The 26,938-nt window shown below is 38.3% G+C and overlaps 1 protein-coding gene across 11 annotated transcripts in view; it reads left to right on the top strand.

Moving 5' to 3' along the window:
* PSD3 (pleckstrin and Sec7 domain containing 3) overlaps positions 1–26,938 on the top strand; it is an 804,858-nt gene that overhangs the window by 594,491 nt on the left and 183,429 nt on the right. The window contains exon 12 of one of the 11 annotated variants that reach the window (XM_069075753.1): positions 16,712–19,271. The exons of 9 other annotated variants lie outside the window; for them this stretch is intronic. In XM_069075753.1, coding sequence (XP_068931854.1) covers positions 16,712–16,759 — 48 coding nt within the window. In that variant the 3' untranslated portion in view covers positions 16,760–19,271. Of the gene's footprint in view, positions 1–2,300; positions 10,748–16,711; positions 19,272–26,938 lie in introns of those variants that run through there. One more of the 11 variants, XM_069075761.1, reaches the window with a different exon arrangement.

Below are 26,938 nucleotides of genomic sequence, written 5' to 3'. Positions count from 1 at the left end.
CAGCCCCTACCAGATGCCATATTTGCATTTTAATAAGGGGTAGTGCTCTTAAACCAGAGACATTAGCTTATGAAGTTATTTACTTCAATGATAAGAATTTCAGTTATATACTGGGGATCAAAGGATCATGAAATAGACCAGGCCTTTTTAAGGCCTCTTTCTTTGCCTATATATAATCTTTCATGGTTTTAGGGTGGGGGTGGTAATAATGGTGGGGGTGTGTTCATTTATGTGTGTGCGCACACACACACACACACACACACACACACACACACACACACACACATATATCCACAGGAAAAGTAGAGAATTGAGAGGATATCTCAGTAGAATTGAAAGGTTATCTTAGTCATATCCATAGGCTTTCCTGTTTTTCCACAAAGTAATTTATAAATCTTCTGTAACTTTTAAAAGTTCCAGCAAATCCATTTAATTGTGACTGTTATTAGCTTGCTGCTTGACGAAAATTTGTGCTTCTTTCCTATTCTCAAGCTTTAGTATCCTATGAGATAGGATCTGAAGATCTAAGTTGTATAGAAATGTTTACAGCAAACCCATGGATACAATCAATCACTTCCACTTTCCTATTTTCTCAAGCTTCCTAACAGCAAACCCAACATGTGGACCTTGTCTAAAATTCCTGAAATGACCAAAGGTTCATATGGGTGTAGGGGGAAGGGAAAAGGGATGCTCTTTTCAGGTTTTAGAAATTGTTCTAAAATGAATTTCAAGCTCACAGATTTCTTTTTCAAGAATGTTATTTAATTTTAAATGTAAGAAGAATCTATTTAAAGATTCTTCCCCCCTTCTGTTGCTTTGTGTGTATGAGGAACAGATGGAACTGAAGGCATGTGATGCCATAGGCATCCTTTAGGCCTGTTAGAATGAGGTAACCTGTTCTCACATGCTATATAAGACCTAAATATTGGTTCCTAAAGGGCTGTGCTTCTCCATTAAAGATGGACTCCAGGTATAAGTGGACTCTCTCTAAAGCTAGTCAGGGTTGGACTCTTGTGTCTGTGATTTCATTGGTGTGCATACTCCCTCCACTGATACAACCTGTCTCTTCATCGCCCTTCATGAGTTGTTTTAATAAATTTACTCTTCACATGGTGACTGACTTTCTTTTGAAGATGCCTTACCCAGCTTAGCTAGGATCATAAAACCATAGGTCAAAGTGCTATTAGGGTACCTGAGAGGCCATCTGATCCAAACCTTTCATTTTACAGATGGGGAAACTGAGTCATGGGGAGGATAAGTTCTCTGTCCAAAGTCACCCAGATAGAAATACTAGAACCAGGATTTGAGCCAGAATCCTCTGATTCCAGAGATAGTTTTACCTCTGCGCTCTGCTGGTCCTCTGGGGTAACTTGGCTTTGTAGTTGATGGAGTGCTGACCTTTGAGTCAGGAAACCTGAGTGTGAATCCTGTCTTAGACTCCTACTGGCTATGTATCCCATGGCAAGTCTCAATTCTTTTTGACCTCAGTTTCCTCATCTGTAAAATTGGAATAATACCTACTTCTCAGGAATGTTCTGAAGATCAAATGAGATAATATGTTTAAAGTATTTTGCAAACATTTAAGCACCATATAAATATTAGCTATTACTCGTTGTTGTTGTAGACAAACTATCTAACATCTTACTCAAACTCAAACCTTTCCCTTCTTGCTTGGAGACCTAGCAGAGCCCATGCTGTCCCGATGTAGCTTTCCAGATCCCAGGATCTTTATGCCACAGTGATATACTTCAGGTGTCCAAGAATTCCATGCCACAATGATATGCTTCAGATGAGGGGTAGGGGATGCACCTGTTTGATTTAAAGTTCCTATTCACATCTTTCCTTTCTTCCATTGACCACATCATTTTTTTAATCATCCATCAAGAAGTGTATTATAGCAAAAACAACTTCTAATGGGAATGGATACAGGAGAAAACTTTGCATGAGGACCCCAGGAACAATCCTTGACCTTTATGAGAAGAGATCTGATACAACTCATACCTAATCTAGAGCCAGTACCCCTGACCTATGGTTACCCAGTTTCAAGCCCCTCTCTAATTATGAGGAACTCACAAATTTCTTCAGGCAGATCATTTTCAATAGCCGTGTTTACTAGGAAGTTTTTATTGTATCTTAAGCCTAAATTTATCCTTCTTCAAATTCTTCCCCTATTTCTGCCCTTGGGGATCAAAAAGAACAAATATAAATCTCCTTTCCACATGTCAGCCTTTCAAATACTTTTTGAGATTGTCTTTTTGAAGTCCTGTCCTGATTGGCTGGCTCTGTCCCCACCCTCATTTTCCTTCTAGTAGTTTTATATTGCTTTGAGTAACCCCATTCCAAGGTAGCTGCATTGAGATGTATTTATGTGTTCTGATGGACAGGTGTTGGTGGAAAATTCAGCCTTTCACCTTGTGATCCAGAGTCAAACTAGCTTTCGCAGAAATGAAACCATTTAGCCCAGGTATGATGGTGGCAGTGTCGACCTTTGAAAAGCATAGATATTAATCATAGAATCTTGCAGTTTTAGTGCGGGAAAGGTCTCGAGGGGCAGTGTGATATGGTGGATGTTGTGCTGAGTGTGGGATCCATAAGACTTGGGTTTAAATATGGCTTTACTAACTTTTGTTTGCTGGATGATCCTGGGTAAATCATTGAATTTCTGCCTGCCTCAGGCAACTCTCTTGGATAGGATTTATTTTCTAACTTATGGCTAGGTTCATCTGTGAGAAATCATCTTGTACAACTGTTCTAAGACCTTCTGGTCTTGTCAACAGACAATCACAACTTCATGAAACTTTTGTGCAAACTAGGTTTATTACAAGAGAAATTAACATGCATATGGAACCCAAAGAGTTCACAATCCACACAGAAGTTTGTATATTTATAACAGCAGGATGAAGGAAGGGGGAGTTACCAGAAATCTTCACTTAAAGGGGTGTGGCATGGGAGGGGGAAGGTGAAGTAAAAGTGGGAAAAGGACAAAACCCCCCAGAAGAGAAGGAGCAAGGTGATGGCAAAAGTGCATTCTTTTCCCTTGGGAACTGCTAGACCCAATGATGGGGAACCTGCGGCCTTGAGGCTACGTGTGGCCCTCTAGGTCCTCGAGTGTGACTGAATCCAAACTTCACGGAACAAAGCCCCTTAATAAAAGGCCATGGGGCCCCCACCCCTGTGCTAAATAGGATGGTCTGAATATCTACCTGGTCTCAGGTGCACCAGCAGTTTCTCAGCCTAACACAGACTGACTGGTGCCTGTCTTGAGTCCCAAAGGAACACAGGAAGTCCAGCTAGGGGTGCAAACAACACATTATGTCAACTGGGGGGCTTGGTGCTTTGTACTTTACACATTCAGAACCTCCTGCATGCTCTCAGTCAAGTGTTTCTGGAAAACAAGGCAATTCAAGAAGACAAGTTCAGGAGATCCCTTAATAGTCCCAAGGCCCCTTTACACTCTCAGAAATTATTGAGGACCCCAAAGCTTTTATAGGTTACATTTATTGACATTTACTGTAATTAGAAGTTAAAACTGATCTTTAATCATTAATTCATCAATAATAATAAATGTTAGTAATAATAAACTATGAATAAACATAGCAAATGATGTTACTCATATTGAGTAACATTTTGTGAAAAACAACTATATTTTCCAAAGTAAAAAAAAAGTGAGAATTTCATTTTTTAAAAGTATATTTCTGCAAATCTCTTTTAGAAGACAGCTGGATTCTCATCTGCTTCTGCATTTAGTCTGTTGAGATATGTTGTTTTGGTTGGAACAGAAGAAAATCCCACCTCCTCATACAGACAGATACATAGTTGGAAAAGGGAGGAGTATTTTAATAAGCAAACAGTTATTATGAAAATAGTTTTGATCTTGCAGACCCCTGAAAGGATCTCAGGGATCCCCTCACACTTGGAGAGCTGCTGAACTCGTCCAGCCCCCTTATTTTGCCAATGAGAAAAGAGGCCTCAGAACTCTGGAGAGTCTTTTAATCTATTGAGATCCCTACAGCACCCACCACACAAAGTGTAAGATGACAGTTTCCGGCCCCATTCTAGGGCATCCAGGAGCTATGACAACTGGGACTTTGAGATTGACAAGGTAACAATAGCTTTTCAGATTGTCTTTTGTGCGCTTGTAGAAGTCTGTCTGGGGGTTATATAATAAGTGTTGTCCTCAACAAGAAAATCATGTTGTCCTTTTTGGACTCTAGACAATTACCCTCTCCTTCAATTCTTCCTGTAGTTGCCATTGGCTCTGGTGGAGTGCTGGTATATGCTTTTAAACAGCTACTTCTCTTTTCTCATTGACCATTCCCTTTATTGTGAGTGTAGATTAGCTGGTTCCTTATCTGTAGGCTAGTGAGCCCCAAAGTTGATCATGTCTTCACTTTTTTTTTTAATTAAAGCAATTTGGGTTAAATAACTTGCTCAAGGTTACATGGCCAGTTATTTCTGGGTGTGGTGCTAAGTATCTGAGCCCGGATTTGATCCCAGGTTATCCGGGGCCGGTGCTCTTACTTGCTGAGCCACCTGGCCGCCCCTAAGCAATTGGGGTTAAGTAACTTGCTCAAGGTTACGTGGCCAGGTGTTTCTGGGTGGGTGCTAAGTGTCTGACTCTGGGGCCGGTGCTCTTACTCTCTGTGCTACCTGGCCGCCCTGTGTCTTAACATTTTTTTTATGTTTTGGCCTCCTTTTGGTGATCTATGGACTCCTTCTTAGGATAATCTCTTTAAATGCATAAAATGAAGTATAGATTTCAAAGGAAAGTAATCCTATTAAAAAGTTAACAATATTAAAAAAAAAAAAAACTTCTTGGACCCTGAGTTAAGAAATCTTCCCATAAGCAGAGCAGAAAAATGTCTGCATGTCTTATATGTAATTCTGTCATCTTCTTGTCCAGCTTTTGAAGTACCTGATAATCTGTTATTGACAGTTGCAGGAAGGTACAGGTATGCCTCAGAGATATGGTGGGTTTGGGTCCAGATCACTACAGTAAAGTGAGTCACATGAAATTTTTGGTTTCCCAGTGCATATAAAAGTTATATTTATGCTATACAGTAGTCTATTAAGTGTTCAATAGCATTATGGCTTTTTTTTTTTATTTTCCCCAATTACATGAAAAAACGATTTTAATGTTCTTTTTTTTTTCCTTCAAATTTTGAGTTCCAAATTCTCTCCCTCCTTTCCCTCCTACTCTCATTGAGAAGGCAGGCAATTTGACATAGGCTATACATGTGTAATCATGCAAAATGCATTTCCATGTAAGTCATTCTGTGAAAGAAAACAGATAAAAACCCAAGAAAAATAAAGAAGTATCTTTGATGCTTACCTTTGATACCTACACTTAGGCTCCACCAGTTCTTTCTCTGGAGTTAGCACTTTTCATCAGAAGTTTTTCAGTCTTGGATCATGGTATAATAGCATTATGTTTTTTTTTTAATGTACATGCCTTAATTAAAAATACTTTATTGCTAAAAAATGTTGACCATCATCTGAGCCTTCAGTGAGTCATAATCTTTTTGCCAGTGGAAGGTCTTGCCTCAGTGATGACTGCTGACTGATCAGGGTGGTGGTTGCTGAAGGTTGGTGTGGCTGTGGCAATTTCTTAAAATAAAACAACAAAGAAATTTGCCTTATCAATTGACTCTTCCTTTCATGAATGATTTCTCTATAGCATGTGACAGTGTTTGATAGTATTTAACCCACAGTAGGACTTCTTTCAGAACTCTCAATCCTCTCAAACTCTGCCACTGCTTTAGCAACTAAATTTATGTAATGTTCTTCAGTATTGTTGTGTCTCAGGGAATAGGGAGGCCCAAGAAAAGGGAGAGAGGTGAGGAAATGGTTCGTCAGTGAAGCATTCAGAACATGCACAACATTTATTGATTAAATTCACTGCCTTATATGGGTGGGGTTTGTGGTACCCAAAAACAATTATAATAGTAACATCCAAGATCACGGATCACCATAACAGATATAATAATAGTGAAAAAGTTTCAACTATTCTGAGAATTACTGAAATGTGAGGCAGCGACATGATATGAGCACATATTGTTGGAAAAAATGGTGCTGATAGACTTGCTTATTGGTGGGTTGCTACAAACCTTCAGTTTCTTAAAAAAAAAAAAAAGCAGTCATCCTGACCTATGTCTTGCCACTGAACTCTGAATGATACTGGAGGAGAGAGTGAGACTGCTGACTTTGCACAGTCCTGACTCACTTAAATACAATTCACTTGCAAGTCAAGACATCACCTTCCAGATGTCATTGGTCCTCTTGGGGAAGGAAGGACAAACAACAACAGTCTGTTTAGAAAATGCAGTGTCTGTGAAGTGCAATAAAACAAGGTTTTCCTGTACAAAAAGAAATTACAGGCTTGTTGGAGATGGGAGAATCACATGAAACAGTAATGAATAAAAGAAAACTAACTGTTCAAATATTCTGGGTTTAGTAACGTAATAAGATTGGTGATGAGTAGAGATCATTTTAGAAGTAGAATGATGCCTGGAAAGGGGAGGACTTGAGCTGGGTTTGTTGAATGGATAAAATTCAGATGGGCAAGAAGAGGGGGAGGCTGGGTAAAGAGTGTGGGCCATAATACCCTGAGCTGAGTAAAGGAACCTTTGGAGAATATACACAGAGATGTTCTTCATTCCAACCAGAGTAAATTTAATTTGAGAAAGGACTATGGGACAAAGGTAGAAGGGGGATTTATTAAGTCTGCCTCCAAGAAGACTCAGTATACTCATGGAGATCTGATCCAATCTCCTAATTTGACAAAAAAAAAAAATCTTTTCACCCCTCCCTTTATAGCCCCATGTTAAAAAAAATTCCTTATACATTATGATGCTACTTTGCTATTTTATGGGCCATATCTGTCTCTTTATTTTTCTCTCATCATTCTATTGAAGAAACAGACGAATTAAGGTCATTAGGAGTGATTTGAGAGGCAGTGTGTCCTGGTGGATAGAATACTCTTTTTGGAGCCCAAGAGAGCTGTGTTCCCTCTGATACATACTGGCTGTGTCACCCTGGGAAAATCACTTAACCTCTCAAAGCCTTGGAAACTCTGTAAGACTATAAATTGCCAAGCAGCAGGTGGTGACCTTCATTGGTATAGGGAGTTTCCTTCTGGGGAGTTCCCTAAAGTAAAATCACAGGTCCAGACCCAAAAAAGGAGACATTTACCCAAAGCTCATTGTGGTAACTGGCTAGTTTCCACAAGGTTTATTTCTGTCGAACTGACATTCTGTATTTATAATCACTTTTTTGGGAGGAACCCAGAGACTTGTATCTTTTACACATAGTAGTGCTTGGGGATTTTTATCTGGAAGCTGGTGTTTTGTCATTTGAGGTTTTCACATATATATTCTACATGTAGGAAACATTTCATGAATGTATCAAAATCAGGTAACGTTAGTCTAGCACAGGGTTCCTTAATTTTTGTGTGGTTACTCTTTAGCAGTCAGGTAAGCTTAGAGACGCCTTTTCAGAGCAATGCTTAAAATACATTAGGATTAAAAAAGAAAGAAATTATTTTTAAGTAAAGATGTGATTTTTTTCTCATCCAAGATCACAGACCCCAGGTAAAGCAAGAGCTGTTGGTCTAGAGGGAATTCTAAATACACCTTGAAAATAAACGTTATCTTTTGGGTGCAGTAATACTGGAATCAAAACACTAACTCATCTCATGTGTGCAGAGATCACTTCTCTGACAACCTCAGTTCTTTAGAAAACATGCAGGAACCCTATTTAGCAAAAGTAAATGATTGAATCAATGAATGATAGGGAATTCTTACACAAAATTCATGTAAGTGCATAAGAGAACTCCTCAAGCCCTCACTTTCAAAACTTTCAAGGCAGGGTGGAGAAGGGGAATGTTGTTGTTGGTGGTGATTTTTTAGACAACATTTTAGCCAGCTTGGTTATCTGGTAATCACCAGTAGCAGCTGCAGGGCAATTTCCAATAGTCAGATAGGCCCAGGAAACCAGGGGCTTAGCAGCATCTTCATGGGTCCTGCTCCCAGCCCAGCCTTTATAATTATCATCTAGAGAAACAACTCCTTTGGAGAAGGGGAAAGTTATCCCTGCCAAATGCCAACCAGCTGTTCAACATGGGGCAGCAAGCCAAGCTAATTAAGGCAGCAAAGTACCCTAAGGAAAAGATGGGGAGATGGGTGCAGCATGTGTCAAGCAAATTCAGATCACCATCACCATGACCTCCACCACCACCTTGTTTACTGTTTCCATTCAGAACCTAATGGAGATATCCTAGGGCTATGAACCCAACAGCCTTTTGAATAGTGATACTTCCAGCCTAGTGTTTGCAGCCAACACCCTAGGGAGCAGTCCTTGCAGCCTGGCAACTGCTCCTGCAGAGGCTGTGGACACATCTTTTGAAGACATCTGAAAATTCTCGCCACCAAAGTCCTTTGCACCAACAAATGGTTCAGCATCAGAAACCAAAATAATTTTATCAGTGGAAATAGCATTAAAGAAGAGACATTAATATCTGCGTTACCCCTGCATCGTAAGAATCATGGGACTTTTCCATTTTACATACACCTGAAACCGTTATGTATTGCCTCCCTTATTAGATTGTGAGCTCCTTGAGAGCCAAGGATTGTCTTTTCTGTGTTTATCTCCAGTTCTCAGCACAGTCCTTAGTACATAATAAGTGCATCATTCATTCATTCATTCATTCATCTGGCTACCTAGTATAAAGTAGATTAGAGTCAATAAGACATAAAAAGAGATTATCAGAAATAGGCATATTGATAAGATAACAGTAAGAAATTTAAAAGTAGTACTATGGAAGGAGAGAACACAAATCCAGGGATTCAAGATGCAGAGATGGCCTTTAGTGTGGCATCAGACAACCCTGTATCTCTTAGGCTCCAAAGGGTTTGCTGCTTTTATCTAAACAGCACACAGATTTTTAAACCTTTTAAGAGAGCATGAGTGGTGTTTAGCATGACAATGAATGCGCATGCTTTCCAAGTTATAATTACCAGCCTTGATCAATTGATCACTTTTTAAAGCTTAATAACACTGGTTAGGACCTATAAAGATGATACGTACCTCGTGTTTTCAGAGTCATCAGGAATTGACATATTTCATGCAAGTATAACTGATGTTTATAATTTCATTAGCAGAATTGTTGAATGGAGTGAACCTGATTATTCAGAAAAAGTTAAATTAGTTTTGGTAAAGTCTGCTTGTCAGGAGAGGAATGCATGCAATATATTTACAGCACCTTGCACATAACAGGCACCTAAAAAAGCTTTTTCAACGAATGAAAGAATGTATTAATTTAAAAGAGATATTCACTCAAAAATATTTACCAAAACAAGCAACAATAACAACTACTTCAGTTAATAGAAAATTCATTTCTGTAGACCCTGAATAAATGAGGGATCATTGCACTCTCTATAAAGGTATGTGTCCTCATCAAACACTCTCCTGATATATAGGCACTACAAGGCTGGAAATCAGAATACAGAAAAGTTCTGCATTCATTTACATGTTTGCATTACTCTATCTCTTTGTGAGCATGCAGTCTTTGTGTTAATAGGTTCCTGAGTCACCTTTGCATGGAAGTGGAAAGGTCTTAGAGGACCTGAGTTCTGATCCCATTCCTTCTCTTTACTATCTATCTGACCTTGGTTTGTGGCTTATCTGTAATCTCTAAAGGTTCCTTCCAGCTGAAAATCCTATAATCCTCCTCATTTTATCCTTAAACATATTTAAAGTTCATGTACGCCAACATGCCAATATTCTTTTATTTCATTTTGGTCTGGTCAGGAATGCTAGTGTAGCATCTTTATTGTAGATTTACTATGCAAGCCAGTGCTGTTCCTACTTAAATGTCTAGTGATATATTTAAATGTCTAGTTCACTGAAGTCACAGGAAGCATTCTTAAAGCTCAGCCCCATTTATTCGCCTGAACATTAAGACAAATTGGACAGCTGCTGAGCAGAATGTTGTAAGCATCAGGAAAAAAATGATAAAGAGAGGTTTAAGGGGATGCCCTTGTGACTAATCCCATGTTTGAGCATTGTGAAGCCCCTGGGTTGTTTCCCCCACCCACCCAGCTGATATTGCAATTGCAGCCCCCACATGGTCCCACATGGTACCTAACAGATGACTCAAAATCCTTTTATTTGTGATATCTTTATTTGCTCGCTGACATTAACGAGCCCACAAGAGTATTAGTGTCGCTATTTGGGATGTACATGGACTGCTGTGGCCGAATGCCATTCATTCCAGTGTGGGATCCGATGTTCTGTGTGTGTTTGTGTGTGGAAAAGAAGGAAGAGTAGCAGGGGTGGGACCGCTTTTTTTTCCCCCCTTGCAGCCAGTGACGTGAGCCATGCCTGGAACAATCAGACTCACTGCAAACAGGCTAGTTGAGGATGCTAGGGGAGGTAGCCTGGTGCATCTCAGGCAAACGCTGATTGCCACATTCCGGGGCTGCACAGGCACACTCGTTACAGATTTCCTCCAGCTTTCTATCCCTGCAGAGGTTTGGGAAGTGCCTTTTAATTTCAGTCTTCTAAGCCCCCTCCCCACTTGACCTTGGAAATGATTGGAGTTAACAGTGTGCAGAGTGCCAGCAAGGTGCGGGTGAGAACCACAGGTTCAGTGAAATACTCCAGAGAGGATTCCATCCGGAGGCAGTCCCACCGGTCCAAGTCTATGAAAATTTCCAACTCCTCTGAGTTTTCTGCTAAGGAAACTAAGGTAAAAAAATATATATATACCATCCTAAGCCTTCCTGTCAGTTCTGCCGTCAGAGGAATAATGAGTTGGTTGGTTTGTTTTTTAAGAAAGAAAACCTTTTTGCTAATTGTTCTTGTGGAATGTGAGGCTAGGGGGAATTAGCAAGGTATGTAAAATTACTTTGGATAACCCTGTGAAGTCGGGAGTGAGCCACAGGCTTGGGAAAGGAGCTGGGCTCAAGATAAAGGGGTGGTTACTACGTTCAGTTCTGTAGGGAGATTATTTGCTGGGGATATTGATGCAACAGTCCCCAGCCAGAAGATGATTAGGAACGCTTGTTAGTTGACATTTCAATTCAAGGTTTTATCTCAGGAAGGGCTGTATTGACATGATCTGTGACAGTAATGTATTTTCAAATCATTTAGAGTAGAATAGAGGTATTGTGTGCCTTTATCTTTCATTTATTTCTGTATATCTGTTTTTATTATTTTCATGTGTGGATACCATGTAAAAATAGTGGATTGCAGCTCTACTAAAATGTGTGTGTGTGTGTGTGTGTGTGTGTGTGTGTGTGTGTGTTAATGTATGGGATTACCAGCCTGAGCATTTTTACTTAGAGCATTTTCTCAGCATTTTTCCTATATGCATATGGACATGCTTTATTGTCACATTGCACGTGTTTATTGCAACTGCCCTCAGGTTATCTGTGCCACAAGTATAATATAATTCCTGTTGTTCATATGAAGAGTGTGATTACACAGAGAAATGGGCATTTACTCCATGCAACATATTCTCGAGACGCATCCCACCACCATCTGTGTGAACAGGGTGCTCAGAAACACTCCCACTCCACAGGTTTTAAAAATGGAATGATAAGACTTATGTTCTCATAACTACAAAGCTAGAGATGTAGTGTTCACAGTGGAACGTAGCCTCTTGAATTGAAGTGACTTGATGGGGGATATTTGAAGCACAAGAGCCCCCATCAAAGTGAGGTGTACAAAGGAAGCTTCAATATTGCATACCTGTCTTATGTGTCCAAATTCCCAAGCCCCATGCACATACCAGGACACACATGCACACTCTGTCTCTCTCTTGTCTCTGTCTCCCATTAGACTGCAGTCCTTCCAAGAGTTTTCTCCTCTTCCACCCTTGTCCAATCCCTTCAATAACATTTAGACACTGTATGAGTTTAATTATAAAAGAAATAAGTTCCAAGGAAGGTTTGTGTGTGTGTGGATATATAAGAATATATCATTGACTGCTTATGAATTCTCCCCTCCTGTTTTCTTCCTCCCTTGTAGACAATGGTACCTAAACTGCTGTGGCCAAGATTAGCATTCACATGTGTCCCCAAACCTTATTTGCTCATTTTCGTGAATAACATACATCTTCATGGTCATGTATGTTATCATGGCATGTCTATCTCAGTCTTTCTGTTGAAACTGTGTTAGGAGACTTCCTGGGGTGCCATGACTACCCTCTCCCACTGTGATGCGCCCTGGTGACATATTAAACTGGAGGAGGGGGAGGGGGTGGGAGGCAAGGAGGGAGGAAGGAAGGGTGGTACCACAGTGGTGGTAGCAGTAAACAGGCAGTTCTTAAGATGCTGAGATTGTCAGGGATTCATTTTATTCTTTCATGCGGGCAGCACCTTCCCAGTGTTTCATTTTCCCTCTTCTGGAATCCTTAAATACATAGGCAGTGATTTAACTTGGGTTTGGAATTTGCAGAGGGTGTGCCCTGTGTTCTGTTCCTGCAGAGATGCTCACATGGAATAACTTAATTAATCTGCTTCCCCACCCCCACCCCATAGACTTTTGTTGGTTGTAAAGTGCAATGTGCCTTAGAGTGTCATGGGTCTGTAAAACAGAATTCCAAACTCTTGGTTTTCAGATTATATCACCAATCTTTTAATGAGTGAACAAGGTTAGAGGATGATGCCATGTTACATATGATATGAATTATATATCTTTTTTTAAGTGTATGGGGTCTGAGGGTCTGAAATTAGGAGTATGTTTCAAAAGCACAATTCATAAGCCATATGCTTTTTATACGATAATTCATTCTCCGAATAAAAGATTACACGGAACCTGAAAAAAAAAAAGTACTATGTTACCTTCATATAGAAAATCAAAGATTAGCCAAAATCTTGCTATAGCTAAGTTTCTTCATATAGAAAATCAAAGATTAGCCAAAATCTTGCTCTAGCTAAGTTTATTCTAAAATTTAAAAAGAACTGTATTACTCTAAAAAGACATCCACATACAATCTTCTGCACATTTATTTATACTAGCACATGCAAATATTTATAATTCCAATTCACAGAATCCCATTTAGATCTATAAGGAACCGTAGATTCTGCTAGTCTAAGACTCTTGTTTTACTGATGAAGAAACTGAGTCCCAGAGAGGGTTTTAGTGACCTATCCAAGGTCACAAAGGACAGTAGAGACAAGTGCTTGGATTCGAACTCAGGTCTGCTGATTCAAAGTCTAGTGTTCTTTCCCATTATCTTTTGACACTTATTGATATTTACCAGCACCCAAAAGGTCAGTTAAGAGTTTGCTCATGTTAATCTTTTAAATTACACATATGATTTTGTCTAACTCTGTGCTCTTCAAACTTAGAAATGCTTTACAATGATCAGAGTCCTTAGTTTTCTCCCAAGGGATTATCATTAATTCATTACGTGTTCCTGGCTATTTAATTTCATTTCTCCAGGCCTCAGTCTGACTCTACAAAGACTAAAAACAGTAGTATTATCCCCTTGCCAAGCCATAATGTTTAGAAGAAGCTTAGTGCACTTGATAAATGTAAAACTTCCATCTTTGGAATTTTTGTGTTCAGATATTCTTAGCTCAAAAATATTCTGTTTTTTTTTTTCTTCAGTAACTCACTAGTCATCATTTCCTAGCTTTAAAAAAATTGCTGTGTAAATTCAGAAATTTAAAAAATTTCAATTAAAACAATAACATTCACATTTGGTTTGCTTAACAGTTTTCTTCTTTTGAGGGCATTGCAAAAGCTTAGCAGTGTTTTCTTTGCATTTTAAATTAAATACCTGAGGAACCTGGCTTGATTTTACGATTTTTAAACAGTAGGAAACTTGAAATTTCACATTATCAGAGGCCCTCTGATTTATTATGAGTTAGCTTATTAAAATTAAATAACTTCACCTCAATTTACTTAATACTTGATCTTCCACATGGAATTTACCTTTAGGTATTTTAGAATCTCTTAAAAAAGAGAAGCCATCCTTTCCCCTTGGTTTTCCTTTGAAACTGGTTACTTATAATCCTAATGCACAAGATGGATAGAGTGCACATATTCAAGCATTTTGGAAGGATGCTAATATTGATGGGAAAAGAAAGCAGTCAATTAAAGAGGATTTATTCGGTCTGACTTAGCTTGGCAGTTCTGTTGCTGGAACAATTGATCAGCATGCTGCTGGCCATGAGGTGGCAGTGCAGACCTTCAGGTGTGTGCAGAGCCTTCTTCCGTTGACTTTAATTAAACATTGGAAGCAGTTCCTTAAAGAGTAAAATTCTAGAATTTGGGGTTGTGCAAGCACAAAGCCTTAATTTCATTCTGAAATGTGATTTTGGGATGTAAAAGGACTTCATATATTTCCTAATCCACACCTCTTTTTTTCTGAGAGATTCACAGAATAGTGTTCCTGTGGTCATAGATGAAATGAATGTGCCTGGGTCTAGAACCTCTGTCTCCCACTCAGTGTTCCTTCCACTCCATCAGCTGCCTTTTTAATTGGTCTCCTTTATTTGTTTTTGTGGAAGTAGTTCAGGGGAAGCAGCTTATTTCCACACACAAGAAATCAACTTCAGTCCTGGAAAAGTGGAGTCAGCAAACATTTATTAAGCACCTACTATGTGCCAGTCACTGTCCTAAGCATGGGCATACAAAGAAAAGTAAAACAAAACCAAAATAAACAAATCCAAAAACCCTTTCCTTTCTATAGAGGAGTTTATAGTCTAATGGGAATGGTGGAGGGAAAACAGCTGCTAAGCAACTATGTAGGAATAAAGTGTGTAGGATAAATCGTAGATAATGTCAGAGAGAAGGCAGTATAAGTCTGGGTCTGGAGGTCTGGGAAAGGATTCTTGCACAAGATGGGACTTGAACTGAGATGTGAAGGAAAACAGGGAAGCCAGGAGGCAGAGGTGAAGAGGGAGAGAGGTTCAAGCATGAGGGACAGCCAGGGAAAAGTGTTTTATGAGGAATGCATGTCTAAAATTCACCGGACAGATGAGTGAAAAACTTTTCAGCCTTGATGGAGACTGAGTGTCTGGGCTGGAGGCATACATTTCTGCTATTTTATAAACTCATGGAGGGCAAAGGACCATATCTTTTTCATCTTGTTGTGACCCTCTACAATGCTTTGCACATAGCAGGACCTTTGTAAAAAAAAAAAAAAATGACTGTATATTACTTTAAAGTTTGTAAAGCACTTTACAGATGACTCTTAGTTGAGCCTCACAATCAGTCCTGATCAGTATAAATGTCCTGGGCTCAACAAAGTAGGTTAAGTTACTTGCCCAAGGTCACAGAAGCTAGTGAGAGAAAGGATTTGAACCCAGGCTTTCTTTCTATATTCCAAAGTCTCTCCCCAATGCCATGCTGACTCTCAAAAGTGCAATGGACCATGGGGTCACAAAGACTTGGGCACGACTGAGCCTCTGAACAACCAACATAGTAGAAAGCAAATGAGATCAAGGCTCAAGAGAGCTCAGTTCTAGGCTTGGTGATGCTACTAATTATTCTCACCTGGGACCCATCACTTACTCCTTCTAGATGTCTGTTCCTTTAAAAATACTTGAAGTTTGACTCAGTCATTTGTAAGGACTCGGTCTTTCTATTGTGTGTATCTAAGATTTGAATTTCTAAGAACATAACTTTTAGAGCAATAGAGGTTCCTTGATGGTGAAGATTAAATATCAGGGGGCAGAGAAGTTAAGTTTTGTCTTTTTTAAAGCATGTTTTCAGTAAACATACATTAATGGGGGGTGGGGGGCGCTGCTAGGTGGTGCATTGAATAGAGCACCGGCCCTGGAATCAGGAGGACCTGAGTTCAAATCCAGCCTCAGACACTTGACACACCTACTAGCCGTGTGACCTTGGGCAAGTCACTTAATCCCAATTGCCCAGCCTTCTCCCCTCCAAAAAAATCAAAAACAAAACAAAAAAAACCCATACATTAATGAGAAGATGTTGACTGTAAACTTGTTTGAAAGAAACCCAAAGGCTGGAGATCAAGCAATAGGAGTACCTAATTTTACTTTGGAAAAAGGATCTGGAATGATGTAGGGTGTTTAGGGAAAGTCCCTCCCAACTCTTTTCTCTCTAGTTTTTGTAGGTTTTGCAGGCTATATTTCCCCTGTACAAATCTGTACACCAAGGCAACCTGAAGAAGTCATTACAATGCCCTGTTGGAGCATGTATATGGTGGGTGGTTTTCAGTAGGGCTTCTTCATCTCATATGTTTTATGGAGGAAAGATTGAACTGGGGAAAAGGATGGGTAATAGCTGTGTATCTTCTACGTGCATGAAACTATCTCTAACTAGGTTTTCAAATATTCAGTTTTGTAATATTTAGAGACTGATTTTGTAGCCACAATTAAAAATATTCTGTGATTTCCCTTTTTGTTTATTTTTAACTTGAAAGCAAGCCAGAACCAGTCCATTCTGAGATTAGTAAAAACATTTCTCTGATTGGTAGAAGCCCTCATTAGCTGGGAAAAAAGTTTCCTATTGTAAAATGAAGAAGTTGGACCAGAGGAGCTTTAATAGTCAATGATATCAGAAGAATGACCAGTATACTCTGGTACATCCAGATAGCAAGACTCTCTCCCTGTGGTCTAGAGATAGTTAGAGTACATTGGATCCATTGGGTAGGGTACAATATTATGGGAGATCCTTGATTTAGAGCTGGAAGGGGTCTTAGAAACCCATACCCTTCATTTTACAGATGTGGAAACTGAAGCAGGAGAGAATGGAAGTAATTTGTCCAAGATGACACAGGCAAGGCTGTGAGTTGGGATTTGAACTGAATCCACCAAACGCCATCAAGTTTTGTGTCCCTCCCATTACAACGTTTGACTTTATAACCTTATGTCTACTTTACTTATTTACTTAGCTATTAAAATAATCTTCTGAATGCCTAGGTCTGACTATATCATTTATGCTTTAAAATAAAACAAACAAAAACTTTTTGTTGGTTCATGATTGCCTGCCATATAAAGTAACACTAAGAATAATAACAACATCTCCTTACCCTGGCAGTCAAGGCCCTCCATAATCTGTGGTACCAATTTAGTTTTTCAGCCCCATCTTTGCATAACAGCTTTTCATGCCCTTTTTAGTCTAGCCAAATGCAGCTATTAGCAGTTTCTGCCTTCCCCCACCTCCGTGAATTTGTACAGGCTCTCCTCAGTGCCTAGAGCAGTACAGTTCTTCCACATTTCCTCTTTTTGAAATCCTTCTCTTCCTACATGTCTTCTTTGATTCCCCCTACTTAAAAGTATTCTCTCCTGCCTTAGATTTTTTCATAGGACTTTCCATTCACCTCTCGTCGACTTCTCTTTTCTTTTTACTTATGTCCATGTCTTACTTTCTACCTTTTACTCTGTCCCTGGACTGGTAAGCCCTTTGAGGACAGGGTGTTATTTCATCTTTGTATCTCTAGTACATTGTGCTGTAGTATTACTGCTTGTTGTATTTCTTAATAGATGTTTGTTGGAGGGAAGTAAGTAAGGGACATTTTGATCTCTCATGACATAACCATGGGTAGCAAGTTACTTCACTTGCTCAGACAGTTAGCCCTGCCAGAACCCTTATGTTTGGCTAATTTCATTTGTGTGTCTTGAAATTGCAAAGCAATGTATGATTTTTCTTGATTTGGTGCTTGGACCTCTTTAGATTGAATAGGAATTTTGGTAAAGAGGCATTTCTTCAGCATCCCTCTATCCATTCATTAGGGGAGAAACTTGAAGAACCTGTGTTCCTTACATGGTACATTTGTTGACCTTTGAACTTAATTAAAATCGAAGCTTCACTTTCATCATCACCCATCCCACTCATACTCCCAAATGTCTTATCATTCTCCTAAAATTGAGCAATGGGCTAGTTAATGTTTTTGCTTTTGAGTGCTTTGTCTTTAAAATGCCCACGGGCCTTGAGTTTCACCACATGGAGTAAAATGTTTTATCCTTAAAGAAACCCCTAAATTCTCAAAGCAGCTGCTTAAAAATGTAGATATAGTTCCTGAACTGAAGAAGGATAATCTGGAGCCAGGTTATCATTTTTTTAAACACTCTCATCAGAGCTCAAGGATGGGGGCAAACAAATAAAAAATACAAAAAGGACTGAAATTCTGAAAAGAATCAGAGCAACGAAGGAAAAAAATAATAGCATTTCCTAGACAATTGAAAGAGATCAGAGCTTAGTGATGTAATTTGAGGTTAACATTCTGGAACTTCTATAGAAGTATAAGTAACCAGGGAGACTGTGAACTGTGTTGGTTCTTGGGCAAGGGAGACCACCATAGTACTTTCCAGGATCCTTCCACTCATCTTTGATTAGGAAGGTACTGTGGGATTGATGTTTAACTGGTTAAACCCTGTGGGAATGAGTATACTGATGATTGGCTTCACTGTTAAACTTTTGAAAATTGTTTTATTTAGTTGTCCATACTGATGTGGACAGGATGAGCCACTGGACAACATGGACAAATCCTCGATCATTTATTACCTGGTAATTATTGTATCTTTGGTTTTAGATCAGCAATTAAAGTTTAAAATATTTAGTCTTATTTCCTTTTCACCTAAGTTTCTCTCTTAAGACCTGTATACCTATTTTCCATGATCTGGTAACAATGTAGTATGTACTCATTGGCCCATCTTATAGATTTCATGGAATGTTAAAACTGGAAAGGATCTTAGAAATTATCTACTTTAACTTCTTCATGTTGTGAAAGAAGAGGAAACAGTACTGTAAAGGGAATGTAATTCGCTCAAGACCTCAGAGCTGGGACTTTGAATTTATATTCTCAAGATCTTTCTGATTTCAGGCAGGTTGTTTATATGTTTGTTTTTGTTATTGTTTCCAATTAGATTTCTTGGGAACTTTTCATGTAACTGTTGGATAAAGTCTTTCTAAAAATAGTAAATTACCTCATCTCATTTTCATTAAATTCTCAGGTTGTTAAATACTTCCAGTTGACTAGAAAGTGAAGCCCTACGAAAGTTGTTCTTGGAACAGTAATGTACTTGTAAAATCCAGATTTATCTCTAGAAAATGGCTTCATTTCCTTAGTCTCCCAGGCTTTTATAATAATCATATGGAAGCCTATTGTTATTTTTAATATACATTCAGTTCATTTTGGATGATCTTGACCTATAAAACCCCCAAAATCTATTGCCCTAGCTCCTTATAGAATCACGTGCATCAATTGTGACTCCAACAGCTTCTGACTTGTTACGAATACAGTCAGATCTTTCCCCATACTCTGCACTTGTCTCAGATCATTACTCAGATCTCATCCATACTCTGTATTATTCAGTTCAATTCAATAAATATTTAAGTGCCTACTATGTGCCAGGCTCTGTACTGTGCTAGGGATATAAATAAGAAAGAGAGTACCTGCCCTAAAGGGGCTTCCAATCTAATGAGAGAAAACTATATACAAAAGAAAGTGAAAGGGGAGGGGTTGGGGAGAGTAGAGTTTCCTACTAGAGAGTAGTAGGTACCTGGTTTGGGGTCATGTTCATTGGAGTCAAAACCTAGCAGAGCTGCTCATGGAGAAAGGAGCTTTCCCTGGAAAGTTCTGAGTATTCAGAGCCCTGCTCTACCTACTAACCCTCCAGTCAAAGGGAAGAGACAACTGGGGAAATTGAGAAGATGTTGGGTATCAGAAGCTGAGTCAATTAGCTTTCATCTATAGTGATGAAAATTAAAGTGATAGGCTTATACCAAGGGGGAAATCAAGATGTTCTTTGGAATTGAAAGCAAAGCGAGATGGAAGGAGATGGAAAATGAAGTTACCTAGTTACTTACCTGTTATATATTTTTCCTAATCCTTTCTAACTAGTAGCCCAAGAAATGGGAATCTTAATTCATTAAAGGAGGGAAAAATACATCTTCTTTGCAAATAACTGTACTTCCTTGACCCATTGATGACATTTGGTTTTTATCCCTTTCCCCTTCCTCATAGGACCTTTCTTCCTTGATCATCTCCTCCCTCAAGAATTTTTTCATTTTTCCTTCTCCACTAACTCTTTACCATCTATCTGCAAAATATAACAGGTCTCCTTTACCCTAAAACAGCTTTCCTTCAACCTTATAATTACCTCCCTATCCTTCTCCTTCCTTTTCCTTCCAAACCACTAGAAATAGTAGTCTGTACTTCATGTCACAGTTTAAGACCACCCACTCACCCTACAAGCCCTGACAATCTGACTTTCATCACAAACTGAAACCATTCTTTGAACAGTGACTTCTACCAGTGACTTCCTTATCAATAAATTTACTATTGCTTCCATTTGCTCTACCTTTCATGATACAGCCTATCCTTCAAGGTCTAGTTCAAATGCCACTTTCATCATGGGGCATAGCTCTCTTCCTTCAGGTCTGGGAGCCAGCTCTGGGCTCATTTACTTACTCAGTCAGCAAGCATTTATTCATATGCCAGGTACTATCCTAAACTCTGGGCATTCAAAGAAAAGTAAAAATGATCTCATCTCTCAATGAACTTACATTCTGATGGTGAAACAACTATGCCAAGAGCAATGTGCATGCATGATACATTGCTAAATTGGAAATATTCTCAGAGGGAAGGCATTGGCAGTGGGGTATAGGGGATAGGATTCAGAAAAGGCCTCTTACAGAAGCTAGGATTTGAATTCAGTTTTAAAGGAAGCTAGGAAGTAGAAGTGAGGGAGAATGTTCCAGGCATAGGGGGATGGATAGCCAGGGAAGGGAGACAGTGTCTTGTGTGGAGAATGGCAAGAAGGTTGGATTGTAGAATATGTGAAGGGGAGTAAAAAATCTAAGAAGACTAGAAAGTTTGAAGGGATGGGTTGTGAAAGACTTTAAAAGCCAAACATGGGAGTTTATAATTGATCCTGGAGGTACCAGGAAAGCCACTGGAATTTGTGGGGAGTAGAGGATAACATGATCAGCACCGTGCTTTAGGAAGATGTGTTTGATGGCTGAGTTAAGGATTGATGAGAGAGAGAGAGAAAGAGAGAGAGAGAGAGAGAGAGAGAGAGAGAGAGAGAGAGAGAGAGAGAGAGACATGATAGGAGTGAGAGACAAAGACAGAGAGAGGGAATGAGAATATCCAGGAAAAGAGGATGATTATGTGCCAGATGCTGCTGAGAGGTCAAGCAGGATGAGGACTGAGGAAAAGGCCATTAGATTTGGCAATTAAGAGATCATCATTAACTTTGGAGAGAGTAATTTCAATCAAATGATGAGATTGTAGAGAGTTTAGAAGAGAGTGAGAAGAGAAATAGATTTTTATCCTAGGGATGCATTCTTTTGTGGGTTAAAAAAAAAGCAGCAAATAATGGAGAACATGGTGGATTTGAAATTAGAATTGATTGGGTTTGAGTCTAGAACCCCACCACTTACTAGCCATGTGACTTGGGGCAAGTGACTTAACTGGTTGTCTCTGCTTCGTCACCTGGGAAATGAGATTTATACCTGAACTATCTACCGTAACATTATGAGGATCAAATGAGGTTGGTATAGCTTCATAACAGTAAAGCTGCAATATGAATGTAAGGTAATGTTATTTGTACTGAAGGACTTGTGATACAGTGCCTGGTTTTGGTCACCTGTAACATCCTAGATGGAATCCATTTAAAATAATCAATTCGTTTTATCTTCCTTGCTCTATCTAATGCAGTAAAGTGAGAGGGCACAATTGCCTGGCATTCTGTCTAAATGTCAGAGACCACAGTGAGACCCTTTTGTTGTCCATTTATAATAAAGAACATTTTTTTCAACTGTTTGTATCCACCTAAATGCCTATAATCATCACATACAATTCAGTCCTTTTTCTCAGGCATTTTAAGAGATACTGCCTGTCATTTACTGGAATGTTTGAAATTATACCTCCATTATTTCCTTTGAGTTATAAGACATTATTTTATATGGCCCACAGGGTACATGATGTGAACACTGACTCTCGACAGCTGTAGGTGGCTCTAAAAGAGTGATGAATTATAATCTAGTTAACAGCGTGCACACACACACACACACACTGCAAGGTTCAATACTGAAATTTTTCTTAGACTATTTTGAATGTTTTTTTTTTAATGTATAAGAGAGTTATCTTATTTGGTGAATCCATATCTACTTTAAGGAACCTAACTGGAAGAGATAAAATAGAAATGTTAGTACACAAAAGAATCAGGAAGTAATGATAAATACTCTGAATTGGGAAATAACACCAGATACATTGAGTTGACTTTTGTTTACTGAGATTTGCTTGGAAAGAAGCTTAAATGGAATATGGAACAAAATGGAGTTGAAATTAACTGCATTTATGTTTCCAAGCTATCAGAATTATTATATTAGATGACAGTGTTTATGGAAATTTTTTTTGCACGTGAACTTGTTTGGAAAGGGATGTAAGTTCATATATCTGTCCGGCCCTTGAGTGTTTCCTCTATAGCAGAGTACTTCTTGTTGGACATTATTTCTTTTTTAAACGTTTAGTTTAAGTTGTCCCTAAATATGTCTGTTTGAGAGGGTTAATATTATGAAGGTATGCTACTCAAATGCTATTGCCCCATTTACCAAGAGTCATCGATAATAAGGGAAACCATTGTATGGTTTATTATTAAATGCCTACTATATATAACGAAATATACTAGAGGTACAAAGACAAAAATTAAACTGCCTCTGCCTTCAAGGGCTCCTATTGGGGAGTTTAAACTTGTAGATAAAGAAGTAGATTTATAAAACAGTTTTAAGAAAACTGATTAAGAAATTTAAAAATTTAATGAAAATCTATTTAAGAAAATTGATTTAGGAAGGAGTGAAATGACAACTGTAGAGGATAGGACTGGGGATAAGACGGTGAAAATATCAGACAAAACAGAAAACTGCATTTATCTTAGTGGAAAATCCCAAGACTGTTTTAAGTTTCTGTTTTATTTCCCAGTTTTATACAGGGTGAAATGGAATCATGGAGATTTGAAGCATTGTGTCAGTATTATTTATATCGTCTAGGATTCTCTATAATCAAACTCAGACAGTTCCAGGTGTCCAGGTGTAAGCCAGGCTAAAAAGCAGAACTGATTAATAAGCATCTGAAAACCAAGTAAAATGAGGAGTTGGTAAATGGACATATAGTTCCCTCAGTGAGTTCTATTTATCATTGGAATGGAGGGATAAAAAAAAAAGAGAAAAAGGAAAAAAAAGAAATTAACATAACTTTATTATGTATTTAAAAGGCATAGCAAGTTGTACATAATAGACTTGGAGTTTCATATGCAATCGTCTTTTTTATTCTATTATGTTATGGAAATGCTTGTTTTACTTCATAAATTAAAAATAAAATAAAAAATTTTAAAAGAAAACAGACAAGTGTGGGATATGGTGGGGAGGGAGATTCTATTTTATAGGTGAGATTATGAATTATGTTTTGAACAGGGTGAATTTGAGTTGTGTTCAGGATATTTAAATGAAAATGTCCAACAGGTAATTAGTGATGTGGGAATAGAACTCAGGAAAAAGCTGAGAGCTGTTCATATTGATTTGGGAATCATCTACATAGAGTTTATAATTGAACCTAGGGGAGCTGATGAGATCATGAAGTGAGAAAGTATAAAGAAAGAAAAGAAGGATGACCCAAAACAGAACCTTTGGGTATATTCATGCACAGGTGGTGTGCAGTGTGAATGATGATTCATCTTGTTATTGTTGTTGGTGACCCTTCCTTCTTGAAGAGGACCAATGACATCTTGAGGGTAATGTCTTGACTTTAGAGTGAATTGTATATGAGTGGGGCAGAGATGCACCAAAGTCATCAATCAGCCTCATTCTCTCCTCTAGTCATTGAAGTCCAGTGGCAAGACAAAGGTCAAGACCACTAGTGATGGTCCAGGATGATTCACCTAAGGACTAGTCAGTCAACAGGCAGTTGTCAGCACCTATTGTGTTCAAGGAATTGTGCTAAGTAAGCACTGGAGATGCAAAGAAAGGAACAAAAAATCCCTGCTCTCCAGGAGCTCACAGTCTAAAGAAGGCTGAGAAGTAGTGGCTGAATAGGTAGGAGCGAAGAGAAAATGGTTGCAAAAAAACCCACATAGAGAGTGTCTAGGAGAAGAGGTGGTCAACGGTGACACAAAGTGCAGATGTCAAAAAGGTTGAGGCCTGAGAAAAGGCAATGAGATTTGGCAACAAGGATTCTTAACCTAGGGTTCATAAGCTGGTTTTAAAAACTATTTGAAATCACTATTTCAATATAATTGGTTTCCTTTGTAATCCTAGGTTTTCATTTTAAGAACTTTTTTTTTTTTAATTACTATACATAGGTCTGTATGGTGAAAGGGAAAGGCTCTCTCACACACACACACACGTACATTAAGAACTCTTTGATTAAGAGATGATTACTAACTCTGGAGACAGTAGTTTTACTTGAGCTAGTAGAAGTCATTTGTGTTCAGTAGAATTCATTTGAGGTTTCAAGGGATCTTATTACCTCAATCCCCTGAATTACTTCCAGGTGCTCAGAAACCTCTCCCATGAGTTCCCTCCTTCTGTCCTCTATTTCCCATATATGCTTTCTACCACCCTTCATTTCCACTGAGGCAGAGGAATCATGCTGTATGTTGCTTAACTAGAACTTCTCCTTTTTAACCCCCAAATATTAATTTAGTAGAAAAATGGCAGAAGCTGTCCAAAGGATTGCTAATGATTACAGTAAAAAGACTCTAGTGAAGAAGATCCAGCAAGTGATTAGTTAATGAATGCTATTAAACAACTCAATAAACATGATATGTTAGTGTATACTTTAATGGTTGGTGGCTTCAGTGAAAAAATGGGTATTGAGGGGAGTATGGCAGAAAATGTGGAAAATGGTTCAAGAATATGGGAACAAATTAAATATGAAATATAGTATAATATATGGCATCCTCAAGCCTACATAGTCTGAATACTCCTTTCAAGAAGAGTGGTGGATATGATGGACACTAAATAATAGTACCTCCAAAGTTAATTTTTTTTCTCAACAAACAAAGAAGGGTTGGAGTAAAACCATCAATAAAATGATAGGCATCAATATAAACCATAACCTTTTCCTAAGCAGAATTAATCAATAAGAATCATCATCAGTCAAAAAACGCCTACAAACCACCTGAACCAACAAATGTTAGGTTTTCCCACCAAATATAAGGATATGACTGCACATTTATTAATTTGTAAAATATTACAGAAGAGCAAGATTAAGTACATATATCTTATGAAAGTGAGAAATAGATTGAAAAACAAGTTTATACACAGTTGGGTGAACAATCCTATTAAGCCATTACATCGAGGGACATTTAAGGTTGGAAATATAAGGATGGCAATAGGTTAAAAATGGGAAATGTCTGTCGGGTTCTTTAATTAGCTGTTTTCTCTATATATATGACAATGAGGTCACTATATTTGGGTGCAACACCATTGTTCCTAATGAGCTTCATGAGGAAGCATGAAATAATTTAGTGTATGATAGAAGACAGAGATGAAAGAGAAGCTGAACCATACCAACTATACACGTGGTAGAGGTGACATACTTTTGAGGGCACAGAAGTATTGAATCTCAAGATGTCTAAAAGAAGTAAAGATACTAGTGGTTGGAAAAAAATCATGAGCTTTGTTTTGAGGTCCCTTTCAGCTCTAGATAAGTTGTCTTATATGATTATTGTTGTTATTATTTTTACAAGACAAATGAGAAGACATGAATAATAAAAATAATGATTAGGTAATAAATCATTAAAAGCATGAATAATAAAAATAAAAAATTGCTAACATGTATGTTAGGATTTAAGATTTTAAACCCTTTACATGTGTTATCTCATTTGATCCTCACAAACACGTAAGATAAGTGCTATTATCATCATCCCCCTTTTAGAGATGAGGAAATGAGAGGTTACGTGAGTTGACCAGGGTCACACATTCAAACTCAGATCTTTTGAGTCCCCAAATCTAGCCCTCTATCTACTACACCACCTACTCACTTTCTCATTACTACAAAGTCTATGAAAATAATTTTTAAAAACCGTATTTAGTGAATTCTTCATGAGGGTAGGAGAAGGAAATAAGCAGGGTTTCAGAGGAGGAAATTCTGCAGTTGACTAAATCTTCGAAGTTATACAATTGATCAAAATGTACAGAGGATACAAGATCCCACAGTCCTTTTTGTTTGAATATAAAAGGTATTTTATTCAATATAGTAAAATGTTGTAGTGTTTGAGGGGCTTCTCTAACAAAGTATACCTTATGAATATATAGTTATCATACAAAATTCCTTTTAAGATGTAAGAGAGATAATCTTATTTGATGATTCATTTCAAGTCATAAAACAAGGAAACATTCTCACTGATGGTGTTTTTTTGCCATCTTTGAGGATATTCTATGTGGGGTCCAAGTGGAAGAGATATTCTCAATTTAGATTGAGGAGGAGATCTTCAAGATGCATTTGTTCATGAATGACATTTTACTGATTGAATCAATTCCTGTGCCATTGTAAATCCTTTTAAATGAGTTGAATGATCACCTAGGAATTCAGTCTGTATTCATAGGGAAAAACGAAATTCAAAGAGAACCCCTGTATCAGCAATGCCATATTCACAATGCCTATAGAGATTACAAATATGCTGATATAATTATCCATCACAAAATACGTCAGGTTTGCCATTTGGGGAAATAAACTAGAAAATTTATTAAGATACCAAAAGACTGAGTCCCAAAACCAGAAAGTGAAAGCCATCAGAGTAGTTATGATATTGACACAGGTAGATAAAGTAAAAAGCACCCACATTCTCAAGCCTTTAAAACAGAACAGGCTACCTCAGGCAAAGGTCCTCCTCACCCCACTCACAGCAACCACCCAGTGTCCTGGAAGAGGGCTCCCAGCAGCTCTGGCCTCTGGCAGTGCTCAGCCAGAGTTCTAACTCAAAAAAAAAAAAAAAAAAAAAAA

This window comes from Petaurus breviceps, unplaced genomic scaffold (assembly GCF_028583685.1).
Source record: "Petaurus breviceps papuanus isolate PSGF00001 unplaced genomic scaffold, PetGlider_PUasm1.0 90919, whole genome shotgun sequence".
Taxonomy (NCBI): Eukaryota; Metazoa; Chordata; class Mammalia; order Diprotodontia; family Petauridae; genus Petaurus; species Petaurus breviceps.
The sequence above is the reverse complement of the archived record's forward strand: the minus strand, read 5'-3'. Positions and strand labels throughout refer to the sequence as shown.